At 38.1% G+C, this 17,823-nt stretch overlaps 1 protein-coding gene across 2 annotated transcripts in view; it reads right to left on the bottom strand.

The window, feature by feature from the left end:
- Positions 1 to 1,806: 1,806 nt before the first annotated feature.
- The window catches only part of EXOC3 (exocyst complex component 3), a 28,834-nt gene continuing 12,817 nt past the window's right edge, over positions 1,807 to 17,823 (bottom strand). For both annotated transcript variants that reach the window (XM_054164218.1, XM_054164217.1), the window contains exons 5-13: positions 15,828 to 15,945; positions 12,997 to 13,122; positions 11,405 to 11,505; positions 10,800 to 10,910; positions 9,386 to 9,536; positions 7,046 to 7,168; positions 4,254 to 4,415; positions 2,852 to 2,979; positions 1,807 to 2,407 (exon numbers count right to left, since the gene is read on the bottom strand). In XM_054164218.1, the coding sequence (XP_054020193.1) occupies positions 2,236 to 2,407; positions 2,852 to 2,979; positions 4,254 to 4,415; positions 7,046 to 7,168; positions 9,386 to 9,536; positions 10,800 to 10,910; positions 11,405 to 11,505; positions 12,997 to 13,122; positions 15,828 to 15,945 (1,192 nt within the window). In that variant the 3' untranslated portion in view covers positions 1,807 to 2,235. The remainder of the gene's footprint in view (positions 2,408 to 2,851; positions 2,980 to 4,253; positions 4,416 to 7,045; positions 7,169 to 9,385; positions 9,537 to 10,799; positions 10,911 to 11,404; positions 11,506 to 12,996; positions 13,123 to 15,827; positions 15,946 to 17,823) is intronic.

The raw sequence follows: 17,823 nt of genomic DNA, 5'->3' as shown, positions 1-17,823 counted from the left end.
TGCAGGCAGGAGAGGTTTAAGGATCCCCCACCATTCAGGGGAGACCACTTGTCATGCAAGGGAAATTGTTTAACATCCAAGAGATAGAAGGTTATTGCTGCAGAGTAAGAAAGGGGGCATAGGAAGGAACAAAACCCGATTAATCGAGTCCTTTGGACAACGTGCACACAACCCTCAAAAAATGTGCTGTGATGAATGGAGTGATAATTCGTGTCAATTAGATGATTTTAATTAAAACTTAAAGCAGGAGCATGAATGGTGAAACAAGGGATCAGACACTGGGAACTGACATATGTAACTAGAGTAAGATTTTTTTTAGGCTTTATTATAACCAGTTGTTTATGATTAATTTGATTTGCTTTAATATAGAGTCAGATTTTAGGTTTTATTATAACCTGTTGTTTATCAATTTGATTTGTTTTAACATATGTATACCAAGGCCTTAGTGAAATGTTAGGAACTCACAGCTAATAGTTGGAATAAAAATGAGACTATGAAACAATAAGTTGTTCAAGGATGGGAAAGGAGGAGAGATGACGACAGAAGATGTGAACAGAAGAGACAGTTGTGAGAACTGACAAGTAATTACAAGATTCTATGTGCAACCCATCCTTGGGAAACATACTGATTGTAACAACAGAGCTAAAATAGATACAACCACAACGACTCAGCACGCAACCCACCAGCAGGTGCTGACCAAAGGACTGGATCATTGAAAGACCACCAGAAGGATGAACTAATTTAAATAAACCCACCTTAATATGCATATGTATTAAGAATAGAATCTTTAAAGGGGAATTAGATTGTGTTTAGTGTGCGTTGCTGCACCCAGCGCTGTTTGCTTGTCCCTTATTGCCTTAAAATTGCTCTTTTCAAATTAAAATTGCATTTAATCGACTTTAATTGGCTTTGTCATTAATAACATCTGCCTAATTCCCCTCCCCTTACCTGCAATTTCTAGGAACATTGTAAGGTCCCATGCGACCTGGAGCGCCTCCAGACCGCACTAAACACCTCAGGTACAATGATGTGGATTTAACGCTCTACTGAACTGTCCTTACCCTTTGGGGGACACTGCATCTGTCAATGCAAAAGCCACCATTGCTGCTTTATCCTTGTTCAAACTGCTGACCTTGCATATACCTCTTCTGGAGTCAGCAAGAGCTGTGGAATGGCACCAGATCTAAGCACAAACCAAGAATGGCTTCACTGAAGGACACTTCATCACGTTTTAAATTCATAATCTTCTAGTAATACTTTATACTTTGAGCAGATAACACTGGAAATTAGGTTCATGCATTGATCTGAAAATAAAAAACAGTATCTCAAATTTCCAGAAAACTATTAATAATCCAGAGTTTATTCACACTTCAAACAACAAAAGAAGTTTAAATCTACTGTAAATTTATAAGGATGCAAAGAATACATAGCTGAAGATAGCCGTGGTTTAACTGAACATGTGGTGCTTTATGTGCTCTTTTACTAAATCAATAAAGAAAGTTGTACCTCATGTGTCTTTATTCACCCCATAATCAAATTGCATGGTAGCAATTTAATTCAGTCCCTTTCAGGAAACTGATTTAATAATTAAGTTTTCTGCAATAAACTATTTTACACTCAAGTAAGTACATACACAAAATATAATGTGAAAGTGGACTGAGGATGTTAATAAATGCTCAATGCAGTGCATACACAGATGGAGATTTTCAATCCCTAGGTTCATGATTCCTGCCGAAGTCCAGAGGTGTGGAGTATGTGGATGGTAGAAACCCTATGCAACACTGGGTGTTGGACTTGGTGTTCAAAGGTCCTTTCCAACCTGAACCACTTTGTGCTTCTATGATATCAAGACAGGTCTAAAGGTATTGTAAGCAATGTATGTTAGTATATCTGGCAATTATACAGCTCTCTTGTTTTGGGTATAAACATACAGCATTGCAGTGCCTTGTGCAAACATACTCCATGGGAAAAATGTACTTGCTGACAGCAAAAAATGCTGTAACAAACAGGTCACCAAAAAGCACCCCCAGCCAGCAGAAGCTTCATTCTTCAAACATGACCTTCACATCTATCCTTTCAGAAATCTGATTACATTTTCCCACATCTAAGTCTTTAGAAAGAAACACGCCTAGCAAGGATCAGTGTATATTGAACTTTACTGGAAACAGCACTGCCAAATTTGCCCACAGATATTTCTGTTGATCCTAGACCAGTAATGGCACACAGAACTCTCAGTTACTTAAGAAGTTTTGGCACAGTTAGAGTAGGAACTGTAATTTCTTTAAAAATTGGCACATAGTTTGGATTTGGTTGGCTTGGACCTTGATCCAAAGTCTCAATGATAGTCTGCTTCATATCTCTGCTGGCATCACCTCTCACTGTCAGCAAAGCTGCAATGTGGTCATCCCTGCCAACAGAAAATGTGAAACTGGCATTAGTAGGAAACTCTGCACAAGTAAGATTTTGTCAGAAATATCACTCAGCTGGCAATCCTTTCACTCAGTTTCAGCATGTATTTTAATTCTTATTCATATCTAGTTGGAACCGGATTTTGAAGCTCAACATAAAACACTATTTTGGCTGCTCTTAGGACACTAAAACATTTTATCCTTCCAAAACACAGAAGTATTTTCATTAGTCCTTTGCTATACCACTGAGTATTTAAGTACATATACCCCTCCCAAGTCCAGCTGACATGCATTTCTTATGAAAAGTAACACTTAAAGCGGCTACCTTCTAAAATATGACAATTATGAACACATTTACACATTGTTTTCAAATTCACCCAAGGCTACAAAGAAACTATGATATTATTTATCGGTGTTTTAACTCTGAGGGCCAAGAGAATTACCTGATATCTGGGTATTTACTGACTAAAGTTGAAACTTCCAGATAGAGCAGTGAGGGATCTGTTAGCTTGATAACCTCTGCAATGGCTTCAATGATGTCACAGAGTCCTTCAGTGTCCTCTCCAGAGCCCTGAAAGATGAAAAGTAAGAGAAAAATTCTTAAAGCTTAAGAAGTCCTCCTGACATCTATAAACAATCCTTTAATTAGTATTTTTTCCAACAGCAATCCTGAGTTCCTCAAAGAGCTGATGTTTCAGACATTAAGAAAACAACACATTCTGAATTGCCATAAGCCTCTCTTTACATGTTCTTATTCATCCAGAGACCTACCCTCACAACATCAGAAAAGAAAGAAAGTCCCATCTTACAAACTATGTCACATTTATCCACAAGGTGATGCATTCTAGCCTGACTCTTCCTCATTTGCCAGAATAGACTTTAGGAATAACTGATCTGAAAGCCAGATCTCTTCCAAAACATTACTTAAAAACTCGCCCTACATTAGCTTCCCTCTAAGCTGGCCACCAGGGCAGCTTTCAGCAACTGATCAACTGAACTGTAATACCTACTTAATCTCTGGACTTTATTAGTGCTCTTGATTCCAGGTCATCTGGTCCTGCCAATCTGGTATTGTTCATTTCATGTATTACATAACTTTCTACCAATGCCTTAATCTGAAACAGACCTTACAATGAATCCTACACAATGAAGGGCTCCATCTTCCACAGTGAGCAGAGATGAACACTACCCCTTCCCCCTCTCCCAGCTTTTCAGCCCTTCTCTTTCTCTGAATTCTTTTTGCATTTCGTCATCTGCTGGCCCTGGGAACTTTATGGCAGATTCCTCCTCCTTATGTAGTTTAAAAAAAATAAAGTCATTATTCATTTTAGGCTTATCTTGTACAATGTTTCTCAAATACTGGTTCTGGCCTGGATTTTCTATTTCCATTGCACTTCAAATGGGGACAACGTACTTGTCTTATTAATTCTCAATAAATAAACTGCATGCTACTTAGGTAATAAGTCATTGCTGAGGCAGTATTACTTTTCCTACCTGAAAGAAAGGGCAAAGCCCGATTGTTTAACTTTTTAATTTTAAACAAACAACTGGTTTATTTTGTTCACTTACTACCATGAATTCAGGGTACCTATCTGTGTAAGGCCATTCAAATACTCAGCTGCAGAGAGCTGTATAAACACAAAGCAGTAGAAACTAGCACTCAGGAACTTCATCCGCTGTTGTGTTCAGCAACGGCCTCTATGTCAGCTGGCATCCTTGACACTCAAAAGTCACCCAACATTTTGGAGACACAAAGATCTAAATCTAGCCATTTTCCCCAAGCAGTAAACTTGTGGTTTATTCTAAATTATCAACCTAACAGCATTACCCAAAGCAAGCACTTACAGCTGCAAGCTTCTTAAACAGAAATCTGAACTGTTCTGCTTCTTTGATCATTTTTTCTGCACCCTCTTTTCTCTCTTCTGCATTCTTGAAAGAGATACGTTTTAACATGATTGCTCTGATGTATTCCACCACCACTCTGCGATGGGCCTCAATAGTCATTGTCTGAAAGAAAAGAAAAAGATGCTGGACTATGGCAGTGATACCTGCAAATGCAGCCATTATTTGCAGTCTTTGAACAATTAGTAGGCTTTGAAATGAGTATTTGCACTTCATCACCAGCATACAGTTTTTGCTAATACTACATTCAGGTTTCACAAAGCTAACAAATGAAAGTCTGTCCTTCCCTGCTGGAAAGTATGTGCCAATTACAAGAAAGGGAAACAACAAAATGATGCCTGAATTATTTTTGAGGAGCGACGAAGACAGGAAAACAAACATGAAATGAATAATTCGTATCTCTTTAGAACAGACTTGTGCTTGGCCTTGCAGCCTTGCTCTTTCTATCTGGCCAAGGAATGACTAGCCATCAGACAGACTTCTGCTAGAGAACCCCAGAACACTGCATAAAGCACTGCAAATCTAGCTTACATTATCTGTGCTCTAGGTTGAGACTGAAAGGAAGCCTGGGGAGCCAGCAGCAATCACTTTCTCAGATCTTCCTTGACCAACTTGCTGTCGTGAACTTGTCTTTTTATAGGAAATAGCTACTGGTGACTAAATGAAGCACCTGGTATTGATGTAAGAGGAATGCTAAGGTTTGGAAATAACAAAACAAAACACACACACAAACAAAACCTTCACATGTTTTTTCAACTCCAGTGTAAGGATTCCACAAATCCTTAGGTGTCGGGGTTGTTTTTTGCTTCCTAAGAATGGTGGCAAAGTTACTTAAAATTAAGAAGAAAACCTTCATCACAGGCAGTCACAAACTTTCAATGTTCATTGTGTAAACTAACTCTCTTTTCATCTTCCTCGCTCTAGCAAATACTAGCTGGTGTTAGTTGTGGCTAAGTACTAAAAAGCTACTCTTTGCTCCTCTCTCTCTGTTACCTTGTATAGGGAGGGGGAAGGGAGCAGGGAGGGGGAAGCTGTTGGTAACCCCACTGGTTTTGTCCGGGGGGGGTTCTTGTGTGGTTTATAAATTGCAAATATATGTAAATATTGCATCTTTTGTACACATTCATTGCATTCCCTATTTCTAGATTGTAATTTTGCTTGTAAATATAGCTTCATTTGCTCCCACTGAGCGCACCTGGCAAGTTTATACTGGGGGGAAATTTCAACCTACCACAGACTAAGATCCAGATCCACCCCCTGTTCCAGAAGAGGGTCCTTCCCACGGGGCTATAGTCTTTTTGCAGGTTTGTGAAGCTTCTAAAAATTGGCTTTTCAAAAGAGGGCTAACCAAGACTTTTAAAATCAGAAAAAAATTCCTTCCCTAACCACGGAAACAAAAGCATGTTCCATGCCATGCCAGAACATATGCTGGCTTGTGTGGCAGATTTTTTTATGCTGGGAGACAGTGGAATACCAGGTATGATGAATGCCAAAAAGAAGTGCTTTTTACCTTCTCCAGAAGGTGGCAATAAACCCTACAGGATGAAACGTGATTGCAGGGATTACTATTAGCACTTAAAGAAACTCATGCTAAGCACTATTAGCTCCCTCTAACAGCCAAATCTGAGAAAGCAAGCTGTCCTATGGATACAGACTCATTCTAGGACCAATCTAACCTTTTGTGTACTTTGTCTGGGTGGAAAATAGGTATTTATTTATTGAAAGACTGGTCAGGCTTTGGAATAGGTTGCCCAGGGAGGTGGTGGGATCGCTATCCCTGGAGGTGCTCAAGAAACGTGGACATGGGACTTTGGGACGTGGTTTAATGGCCATGGTGGTGTTAGGTCAGAGGTTTCCCAAGCAAAACAATTTTATGATTATTCATTTACATGACAAAACCTCTAGAACCTGTAAATAATGAAGGTTAAAAGGTCAACAGAGGAGCTTTGAGCAATCTCCTCTATCTTTTTAAGAGTTAAGGCAAGAAAAAGTAAGCACATGATTTTGAGACTGTATTTAAGTACTTCATATAGGTTGGTACAAAGACGTCACCTAGATCCTGATCTTGTTAGCTTAAACTATTTCCTAAATGTTAGGGAACCCTTGAAGATATGCTATGTTAACTACACAAAACTGACTGTTTCAATAAAAGGATAAAACCAATTACGATAAGACTAAATATTAAAAGGTAAATAAAGAGATCCAGTTATCTTTTGACAGGCCACAGGAAAACAAAACAAAAAAGACAACTTGAGCTAGCACATAGTATTTAAGCGACAGCACTCTTTAAACGTGGGTTATGCATTTGTTAAACCTTATGGCACCAATTTCCCTCATTGTACATAGTAAAACTAGAAATTGCAGAATGTGCATTTATAAAAAGGTAGTAACAGGCCAGCAAAACTAGTTTCAGAAGAGTTAATTTCATCTTACTACAAACTCCTGAGGAGAGGCAGAAGAACGCAAGCTAGCAAGAATCCAGCCTAGCAACATACTTTCTGGACCGAATCCCACAACTCTGATCCATCTTTGACAATATTCTATAACTATGAACAGAAAAAGATAAGAACACAGAGATTTGGAGTTTTGCAACATGATTTTTGAGTATCTTTTCATTTCCAGTAATGAGTAAATTCCAAATTTCTGTATTCCAATTCTGAATTCCACTCGGTGTTCAGGAATTCCAAAGCACTCAGAGTACATTAGCAAAGTATGGTGGAATATTTTGCACCTACCTTTTTGTAAGGCTTTTTTATTCTCGCAAAGTCATTGAAATAGTCCTCCACAGTGACACAGATAGTCCCTACTGCATTAGACCCCATCAACCACTTCTTTGTCATCAACTCATTGAGATGTGGCTGAGAAGGTAACAAACAACTGATCAGAACAGGTTTTTGGTAGTTTCACCATATGAGTGCAGTTACACCAAAAAAAAAAACCAAACCCAAAACAAAACACGACACAACACCAAAACCACAACATGTGGCAATTTTAGGTGTCATACTTTTCTAAACCACACTCCTTCAGAAGGAGTATGCAGTTAGCACAGGAAAATTACATGATCAGCTGTCAGAATTGACAGTTGCCACAGAATGCTACCCCAACTCACGCACTGGGTGTACACAAACCAGCTGCACTAACATGAACTTTTTTTTCACAAGTGCTCTAAAATTCTTCATTCTGTTCTCTACTCTGATGTGTATGCTAAACAAAAAAATTAAGTTCCAAGGACAAAATTGGTGTAAGTGCTGACAATTCCAAGTATGAAGCACATTTAAACTACTTTAATAATACAACTTTATCCTTGATTTTTTGAATGGCTTTTGGCTACTTGGTGGTCTATATGCTTTCCTCCTTTTCCAAAGTATTCTCTACATCTACATACCCATCTTGCTTTGTTCAACTCAGAGGAAAAATTCTTTACATAAGAGCACAGTATTTTATAAACTGTAATAGTGACACAAAGTTTGAAGCTAATGAATTTGAAAGAATGGTTGTCAGAGTAGATGGAGCATCTTCTCATAATCACAGAATGTTAGGTGGTGGAAGATCATCTAGTCCAACCCTCCTGCCAGAGCAGAATCACCTATACCAGCTCACATAAGAACACATCCAGGCAGGTCTTTAATAACTCCCCTTCTTCCTCCTGTTTACATGGAACTTCCTGTGCCTCAAATTCCACCCATTCCCTCTTGTCCTGTCATTGGGCATCACCAAGAAGAGCCTGGCTCCATCCTCTTGGCACTCACCCTTTACGTATTTATAAACATTAAGGAGGTCACTCTCAGTCTCCTCTTCTCCAAGCTGAAGAGCCCCAGCTCCCTCACTGTCTCCTCATAAGGAAGATGTTCCACTCCCTTAATCATTTTTGTGGCTCTGCGCTGGACTCTTTTTCAGGCAGTTCCCTGTCCTTGAGCTGAGGGGCCTAGAACTGGACACAGTATTCCAGATGTGGCCTTACCAGGGCAGAGTAGAGGGGGAGAACCTCTCTTGACCTACAGACTAAACTCCTTCTAATACACCCCAGGATGGCATTGGCCTTCCTGGCCACAAGAGCACATTGGTGGCTCATTGCCAACCTTCCATCCACTAGGACCCCCAGGTCCTTTTCTCCTTCACTGCTCTCCAACAGGTCAGTCCCCAATCTATACTGATACCTAGGGCTGTTCTTTCCCAGGTGCAAAACTCTACACTTGCCCTTGTTGAACTTCCTTTAATTTCTCTCTGCCCAGATCTCCAGCCTAAGTCTGGCTGAATGGCAGCACAACCCTCAGGTGTGTCAGCAACTCCACACAGTTTTGTGTAATCAGCAAACTTGCTGACAGTACACTCTGTACCCTCATTCAGGTCATTGATGAATATATTGACTAGTACTGGTCCCAGTACTGACCCCTAATAATCAATGAGCATAGTTAATGGGAAATAAAGGTTTTGCTTAAGAGATCCAAGTTTACAATAAACACAGCTCCCACATCCTTCTTAACAAGAGTCATTCAAGGTGTTTACATTAGTTAAAAATATTATTATAAACAAAGAAGTCCTAAGAGCATCTTTCTTTGCTCTTGTCTTTCCTCTTAATTACCCTGCCTTTCTATAGTCTCCCTATATTCCAAACTTTTTAGCAATATATTGTTTGTTTCTCCCTGAGGGATTCTAGACAATCAGCTAGAATTCTTAAACATGGTCAAAAAGGGCCTGCCCTTAGAGTCAATTAACTATGTTATAGGTGTGTTATATTATAGGTACCAGTACAAAGATGACAACAGCAGCACTAGTTTCCCAAATAATTCTTAAAGCTCAACTACATAAGACTAAATACAGTCTGCCAGAAAATATTCACTATATACAAAGCACCCACCTGAAGTAATCCTTGAAAATAAAATCAAGCAACCTTTCAGACTCCTACATGCAAACTACCAGTGAAGAACAATACTGACATTTTGCTAACAGGTCATGTATAAAGTACATTTATCAATCCAAAGGCTTCTTTAACTACTTTGCTCCTGAATGATTTTTCCGTACAAAATACTTCTGGGTTGGTTTTGTTGGTTTTTTTGAGTAAAAAAAGTTCTAACCTCTAAATCCATGAAGACTTCATCTAGCAGGCTAGAGCATCCTTCTTTGGCAATGATGTCTAAAATTGCATCCATGTTTGTATGACTGCTTGACAGCGTGTCTTCCATTTCAAGTTTCAAGTATTTTCTTTTCAGACTGATTATAGATTCTCTGTGACAAACAACAATGCTTGTCATCATCCAATGATGCACAATTGCATTGCTACTAAATTTCCAGAGTGCACACACAGAAAGAGACATACTAGACAGTCTTATTTTTGCAAGAAGAAATAATGCCTGCTGTATGCTTTTGAAGCCTAATTTACTCTCCAGCATGATTCTAGAGTAATCAACCTAAAGTACTTAAATGCTGGTAACAAACTACTGCTGATTAAGAGACTTGAAAATGGCAGATCTAGGTGAATGTGGGGCTGGATTGCTGAAAATTGGAACATGAGCAATGAGGATTTCTTTCTCTTGTTTTAGTATTCTTAATAAAGCAAGCTCTACCTTTACTTCAGTTCCCCTTGATCACACTGCTTGAAGAGATCAAATGTAAGAGAAGGTGGCAGGCCCCAGACAAACTAAGTGAAATGACTCTTAAAATTCTTGAAGTTGATGATTGTGCTGGTTTTGGCTGGGGGAGAGTTAACTTTCTTCACAGTAGCTAGTATGGGGTTGTGTTTTGGCTTTACGCTAGAAACAATGTTGTTTAACAGAGAGATCTCTTTGTTGCTGAGCAGAGTCAGGGTCTTTTCTCCTTTCACACTGTCCCACCAGCAAATAGGCTGGGGGTGCACAAGAAGCTGTGAAGAGACAGCTGACCCCAGCTGCCCAAAGGATATTCTCTACCATATGGCACCATGCTCAACATACAGGAGAAAATTGGGTGGGAGTTGCTGCTTGGGGACTGCCTGGACATAAGTTAGTTGATGGTAAGCAGATGTTTTTCATTTGCATCACTTCTCTTTTATTTCCTCTTTTGTTTTCATTACTTATTATGATTTTATTTCAGTTGTTTAACTGTTCTTATCTCAACCCATGAGTTTTCTCAATTTTACCTTTTCAATTATTTTCTCCTACTCCACCCTGCTTGTGGGGTGGAGCAAGGAAGCAGCTGTGCCGTGTTCAGCTGCCAGCTGGGATTGAACTACAGGAGAGGTAAAGTTTTCATTGGCAATGAAACTCTTGGAATAACAAGTGAATTTTCACTGGTGAGGGGCAATGGCTGGGCTTGCTGAAGGCAAGAGTAATCACAGCATCTGCCTTTTAAAACAGTAATATATTTAAACTTGCTGTCTTCATTTAGTCAGCTAAACTGTTTTAACTGAAACCCTCTGCTGGGAACATATATATCTATGCTGGGAACATACAGTGTTACAAATGAAATATCAATATGTAATTTTTCTCACAATACAAGAATATTCAGACTTACTTGAAGGTTTGACAGTTATTGATGACTGCAATCATGTATTGAACGTAGCACTGAGGATACTGGCGATTTTTAAGATGTTCTTCTTTATACAACTGTGCTTCATCTTTGTACCTGTAACATATACAAGGAATGGCATTAAAAAGACAGAAATCTGAAATAGTACACCTATATGGCCATATGCTCCATAAGGGCCTGTCAAGCATTTTGAAGTATTTTATTAAGGGCTTATTGTTCATGCGATGTTTAGTGTCTCTGTTCTGTGCAGAATCCAGCCAAGGAGGTGTTTTCCATCTTCTTTATGAGAATGAGATAAAAATTTGAGATATAAAAGAACAGGTCAGCAGAACTGATTCAAAAATGAAAGGCATCTGTAGAGAGGAAGTGAAAGTGCCATTCAGCATCTAAGAATAATGTCTGTTGTGAAACTGGGTAAAGGAGGAAGAAAGCAAGAAAACAAAAGGGAAGAAAAGCTTGGTTGGCATGGATTTGATGGGAGAAAGACCAAGCAATAAAGAAACATCCACAGGAGAAACAAGTATCAGAAGTGTAGGAGCAAAGAGAGGCTGAGGCAGGACAAAGCATTTATATTTTAAAAATTATGTTACCTGGTTAGAAATGAGTTCATTTGTTGAAGACATAGAAGGAGTACCTTTGTTTTCAAATCTTCATTTATCTGAGCAGCCACCTGAAGATTCTGCTCAAACATCTAAGTCAAAAATAGTTTAGTTAGAAAGAGAGTCCTTTATCAGTTGTGAACCAAAGACAGAACTCCTGTCTTGGTGGTGATTCTCATTAGCATCAGCTCTGCACAGGTTTTTTTGGCTTTGTTTTGTTTGTTACTGGTTTTGGTTTTTTAAACAAGCCCAGACAACTGCTGCTGAGTAAACAAAATATAAATAAATAAATCACCATTTCCTTGAGTATAATTAACAAATTGACAGTCATTAATGTATGCTGCACTCTTCTCCTGAGACTGAAAATTGTTGCACTCTTTCTTCCATAAAAGAGATGTTTGTATTTCTAATTCATCAGGAATTTGGTTTTACAGCGGATCAAAATTCCTGGGCCAGCTCCTGCAGCTAGTAATGAATAATTTCACAGATCAAATTACTTTGCTTTCCCCACACATGAAAATAGTTAGGTTCACACTAGTGAAGTAGAAGGGACACCTAAACTTTGGAAACACAACTAGGCACAAGATGACCTACATGGAAGTGCATGTGAGAGGAGAGGGACAGGAGAGGAAGGGTATGAAGCCCAGTGGCAACACAAGCTGCTTTTATGCTAAGGTGATTGTCAAAGTTTCACTGTTACACAAATCTCAACACTGCAGCCCTTGACAGCACAACACAGAGCCAGTCAGCCACTAGTTTCTTTGACATCACACACTTTCTGAAAAGGATTAGATGAAGTCAACCTTGGCAGCAATACAAATGTGAAAAAAACCAAAAAATCCTGTTATGAGAGGAAAAAAGGCAGGAAACATATGCAGGAAGAGACCATCTATCTGTCACTGAAAGCACCTAACAGTATTTATGAAGAAAAATTAGAAAATGAGTGTAATGTGCTGACATTTTTCTGGCTGATAAAGATCATTTTGCAAACTTTCCATTTCTACTACCACCAACAGGGTGGTACAGGTTTGGGGGTTTGTGGCCTTTTTCCTCCCCCCCCCCGACCTTAGAAATAGCCTTCTCTTTCCTGTTTTGAGACTATTTAATGATTTGGACAGGCATTCTTGTTAACTAAAGCAGTGTTTAAGCAGCAATATTTTGGACCTTCAATAGAACTTTTCTTTCCAGTTCTAAGGTGTTTGTATAATGAATAGTTTATAGGAACAAATACATGCCTATCTCAGCACCATATTAATGATGTTCTAATAACTTCCAAACACCTCATCTGGTAGGCTCAGGGTACAAATTTACATTAAGAGACCCACATAAAAGCAGTTAACTAAACACAGATGTCAACTAAATAGGCTGAGTAAAATAGTTGTAAATGAAAAAAAGCAAAAAAAGAAACCTCAAAACAAACAACTCTTGCAACTAAGGACTCTACAGGACAAAAACCCCAACACTTAATGAACATAGAAACAATGGCACTCCAAACAGTTTGTTTTCCCACTTCCATCCCTCTGTTCCCCTAAATCCATGTACTGCTTCTTCACATTTTCTAGCATAAGCAAGTTCTCTTATACCTGAAAAACAATAGCTGGCAGTGTAGTCTGATAATATCCATCTTGATCTGCTTCTGGTTCAGTTTCTTTTATCCAGTCTTTTTTATCTGTCTCCAATGCTTTCCGCAGCCAGCCAATGATGTTAGACTACATTAAAGCAAGCAACCAAGAAAACAATAAAGATGTTTTAACTTAACACAAGCCAAACCCCTCCTATAATATTTGGACTAGCAGCAGCCATTCCACAATGAAGAGTGGCATAGTAACAGATAGCGTTGAACACTTTCGTCATGCCTATATTACACAGGCAAAATAAAGAAATTAAAATGTATATTGATGAAGTTTAATACTGGTAAACTAGTGATGTAATTTGACTCGAGCTTAGGCATATTCTGCAAGGAGAGAGCTCCAAACAAAGAACAAGTTGGTTAGAATCAACATGTTTACCAACTTTGGAAGTATTCACTAAGCCCCAAGCTTTAGGTTTCAAACTGAATTTTTCAATAATTGAAAGAAAATTAAGGTAATTCTTAGTGCAAGAAAATTAGCATGTATCTGCTTGTAGTTCCTTTTACCTACATTTTAGGAAATTGATACTTGTTACTGTTGGGGACAAAAAAAATCACAGGATTACTTTGAGTTGTGTTTCTTAGAGCTCAAGTGCTGCACAAAATAGCAATAGAGATACAATAGCTGGATCTCCTCCCAGCCGACAAACACGCTGTATAGCAAACAGACGTTAGGAACAACTGTTTTGAGAGATGGACTAAGCCAGTTTTCTGATTACACAACACAGGTAGCATGGACATGCTTGCAAGAGCAGATAGCAGCATGTTTGTTAAACATGTAGTTAGGTACTTTTATTTCTGTCTCCAAAGTAATTATCCCTATGTCTTCAAAGGGTTGAAGGTTTTCTACTTTATTTACATTTAGTTAAAACCCCTAGTAATGAAAAGGTTCATAATTCTTTCCCACATACAACAGGTGTATTAGTGTGCCCTGTCATGCAAAATTAAACATGACCAAACAAAGTCTCAAATAGTCTAAACTTACGCTTTTAAAATGTATTACAGTATTTTTTTGTCAAAACTCCTATCATTAGATAGGATAAAGGAAGAAACTGAAAATTCTACAATCTTCGTGCATAAGAACATTGTTGGCCAAACACAGACCTGTCATCTCCTCCTCCTTTGACTACAGTGTGTGGCCTGTCAAGTAACCTGCTAAGCACACACAGTACCATCTTCAGTTGCATGAAGCAATGTACTTTTTTCCTCATAAGCACGGAAGTGCTCTGGTGAGATATGATTTGCAAAGAATAATTAATCATTTAAGCCAGCAATCACAGGGTTGTCAACATTTTTCACCTTCTGACCATCATTTACAAGAACTTCTTTTTTTTCCCCCCCAAGCTGAGAAGCTTGGGGAAAACCCCAATTTATTAGAAATCTGTAAGAGTCTGTTAGCATTTTATATCTAATGAAAACAAGATGTTTTTATTGACTTAAGCCTCAATGTTTAAGCTGATAGCCACAATTCAGAAATACTTTCATTTATCCAAACAAAGCTAGTTATATTTAGTTTATAAACAGTTTTAACCATAACATCACAAGAAACAAAGTAGGAGTGCCAGTGTGCATAGAAAATTAGATCAGGCTGAATTCTGTGAAATAAACATTCAGTTTCAGTGTTTTCTGCCTTAACAAGATGACACAGCCAAAAATCAAAATGAGCAAAAGAAAACCTCTGCTTTATTTATAGACTATAAATACAGCATTCTCTGTATAATATTTTTCAATAAGTAGGGGAAAAAAACATTCCTGAAAACCACATATAAGTTAGTTTTATTTTTCTATCTTTAGAGGGGACAAAACTAATCCAAAAGTACTTCCCGAGTCAAGCTGAAAGTAGCTTGAGAAAACAAACCAATGTTTTTTTTTTTGTCCTAAAGGTAAGCGCAAAAAAATAAACTTCCATACAAGTCCTAGCAAAGCCAACGTGAAGCAGAGCCTCTACTGGAATTTTCCTTAAGACATAACAAGATCAGCTTACGTTATTTTGATGAGTATCAAGTCCAGTCAGTTGCTGGACATATCTTAGTAGCTGATGCATTTCAAGAAGCAACAAATTTTCCTCCTCTGTTTGTCAGAGGTCTAGAATTTAGGCAGAGTAGGAATTCAATTGAACAATGTAAAAACAGCAAGTTCAAAATTCCAATGTCCAGTCTTAGGCAATCAACAGTGGATCTTCAAAGAAGAATACATTAAAAAAACCACCCTGACAGTAGCATAATGAGTCCTTCACAATGTAGTTGACCAATTCCAGTGAATCTTAGGACAACCAGGAAACTGTGTCTTTATATTTAAGATGCACTTAAGATGGTATCCACAAAAATTAAATTATCCTTATGTAATCAACGGGCATGAAAGGAAAAAGTGTGTGAAAAGAACCAAACTGGCAAACAACAACATCCTGACTACCTTGAAAAGATTCCATGTGTCCAGTGTTGACACAGTTACTGTAGAGACCAAGCTCCACTCAGAGGCTTCAAAGTCTACTAAAACCTATTGTACTATGAATTTAGATGTATGAACACTGGAATTACTTCTTTTCTAATAAAATATGATTAATACACTCTGTAAAGCATAATGCATTCCTGGAAATATCACATCTATAAAATCACCTGACTATAACTTTGTAAGCAAAGCTGCACATAATACATGAAAATCTATAGAAGTAACGATACCAGGTCCATATTTGTCACATCAGTTTCCTCTGTTGGAGGAACTGCACTGAGGCACTAATGCAGCTATGAACTCATGTGAAGATATTCTTGCATTATTATTACTTACAGTAAGTGTTGACATATACTTGCTGAGGAGCTGGTCTACCACATTTTGTGAAATCAGAGCATCCAGAGAATTTACGTCCACTTCGGGAGACAGTTCTGAATTTCCCATCATCTCTGCACTGAGTTTTTGTTTAAATAAAAAAATAGATTAAAAAAAAAAAAAGACATTAGGGTAAAGAAAAACAAGATAAAAAGTTAAAAACTAGGCAGATTTTTCTGTATGACCACTGTAAGGGGCAATTTTCCAGTATCTTTACACTTCAGAGAGTTCTTAATAGCAACTGCAACAATAAATGCATTCACCAGGAAACAAAATAACACAGAAGAAAGAACAGGATATAAAAGCTGCCACCCACCATATATTAAAAAAAAAGGTTACAGACATTTCAAATGTTCAGCCTTCCATGGGTTTCTAAATTAGTAAGACTGAAAAAAAGCCATCTGGTTCAACCTGTATGCATTTTTAGATCTCTTAAATTTCAGAGGTGATGGCAGACAGCTTAAACATTCTGAATTTCAGAATGGAAAAGATCAGGGTAAAGCACGGGATATTCTCCTCAGAGTTCCCCAAGAGCTTGTTTTGCTACTTGTACCACAGTCATATCAAAGCTAAAATATATTAAAAGAAAAGTTATCAGTGCTTCCTGTGTTGGTAAAGAATGCATCTAATGTAAGTACATCTAATGTAATCAAGTGTACATCATTGGGTATTGTATCATAACAGCATCATAGCAGCTGTATTTTCTTGCAAAGGAAAATTCTCGATCTTATGGGATTAAAAAGGAACTAGAACTCTGAAGAATATTTTGACAAGGATTAAATAAAATTAATACTTTAGAGTGATGTTTTGCATCTATATAAGAGTTGCTTGTGTAACTGTAATACCAAAGCTATTCCAAACCAGGGCACAGCAAGAACTCTTACTATTTCATGATAAAAAAACAAAAAAAAATTTAAAAAAATCAGTAACTTAAACCCACAGTCTTCAGAGAGTGCTTTATTAATGATTGATGCAAAATAAATTGTTTCACATTCCATTTACAGTATGCTTTCAATGAGGAAGACAAATTCTGTATTCGCAGTGGCAGCTATAAATCACACAGTAAATAAAAAAAAAAAATAATTAAATGCCAAAGAAATGTTTGTCTATTTCTGCATGTTAAAGTTGTTCTCAGACTACATGCAGCAAGTCAGAGTAGAATTGCTTCCACGTCGTGAAATTAAAATATCTGAAAGCACTAAACAAAACCCCAAACCATACAATGGCTAACTACTTAAAAACCCAAATTCTTGTCTATGAAACCATGAATGATATTAACTAGTCTAGTCTCATAGCATTTCCCTGAGCCTGTAGGAAAAGAGACTGAAGGTATTTTAAGTGGCTCAAGCAATTAAAAAAACCTGAATTCCATTCTACTGCTGCTTACACAAAAGAACACACATAACAGGCAGGACTTGCTCTGCACTTGTTCAAGGGAAACGTGGAAGCTCTTTATGGCACGGTGCCATGCTGGAAAATATTTCCAGCCTCATTATACCACCATTATCCCTGCTTCACAAGGCCATAGAGTCACTACATCTTTCTCAAAGTTTATCATCTGAAATCCCACAACACAGACCACAGTCTTCTACCTCTAGCCTCCGAAGATGAAAATTATTCCTCTATTCAAGTTCTCTTTCTTGATCGACACAACCCAAGTGTCTGCAGGAAACAAAGTGATAGCCCTCTCAGAAGTGTCAGGAGGCTTCCAACTCTAGGGAAAAGCTATTTTCCCTCAACAAAAAGTTTACAATCAAGCCGAAATTTCAGCCAGAATTGCATTATCAGGAACCAAATAACTTTGGAAAGCTGCTATTCTGCCTCCTTTGCCAGGCTTGCTGCCAGTCCTGCTCCTGCCTTGTAAAAAGAGGTACTTGATTCAGAAAGACCATCCGGCTAGATACCATTCCTTCAGTTCCTTAGAGTGAAGGCTGTTGACACTATCTGCAGTAATGCT

The sequence above is a fragment of the Dryobates pubescens genome, chromosome 9 (genome assembly GCF_014839835.1).
Source record: "Dryobates pubescens isolate bDryPub1 chromosome 9, bDryPub1.pri, whole genome shotgun sequence".
In the NCBI taxonomy this organism is placed as follows: domain Eukaryota; kingdom Metazoa; phylum Chordata; class Aves; order Piciformes; family Picidae; genus Dryobates; species Dryobates pubescens.
Note: the sequence above shows the minus strand (reverse complement) of the source record. Positions and strands in the feature narration are given on the sequence as shown.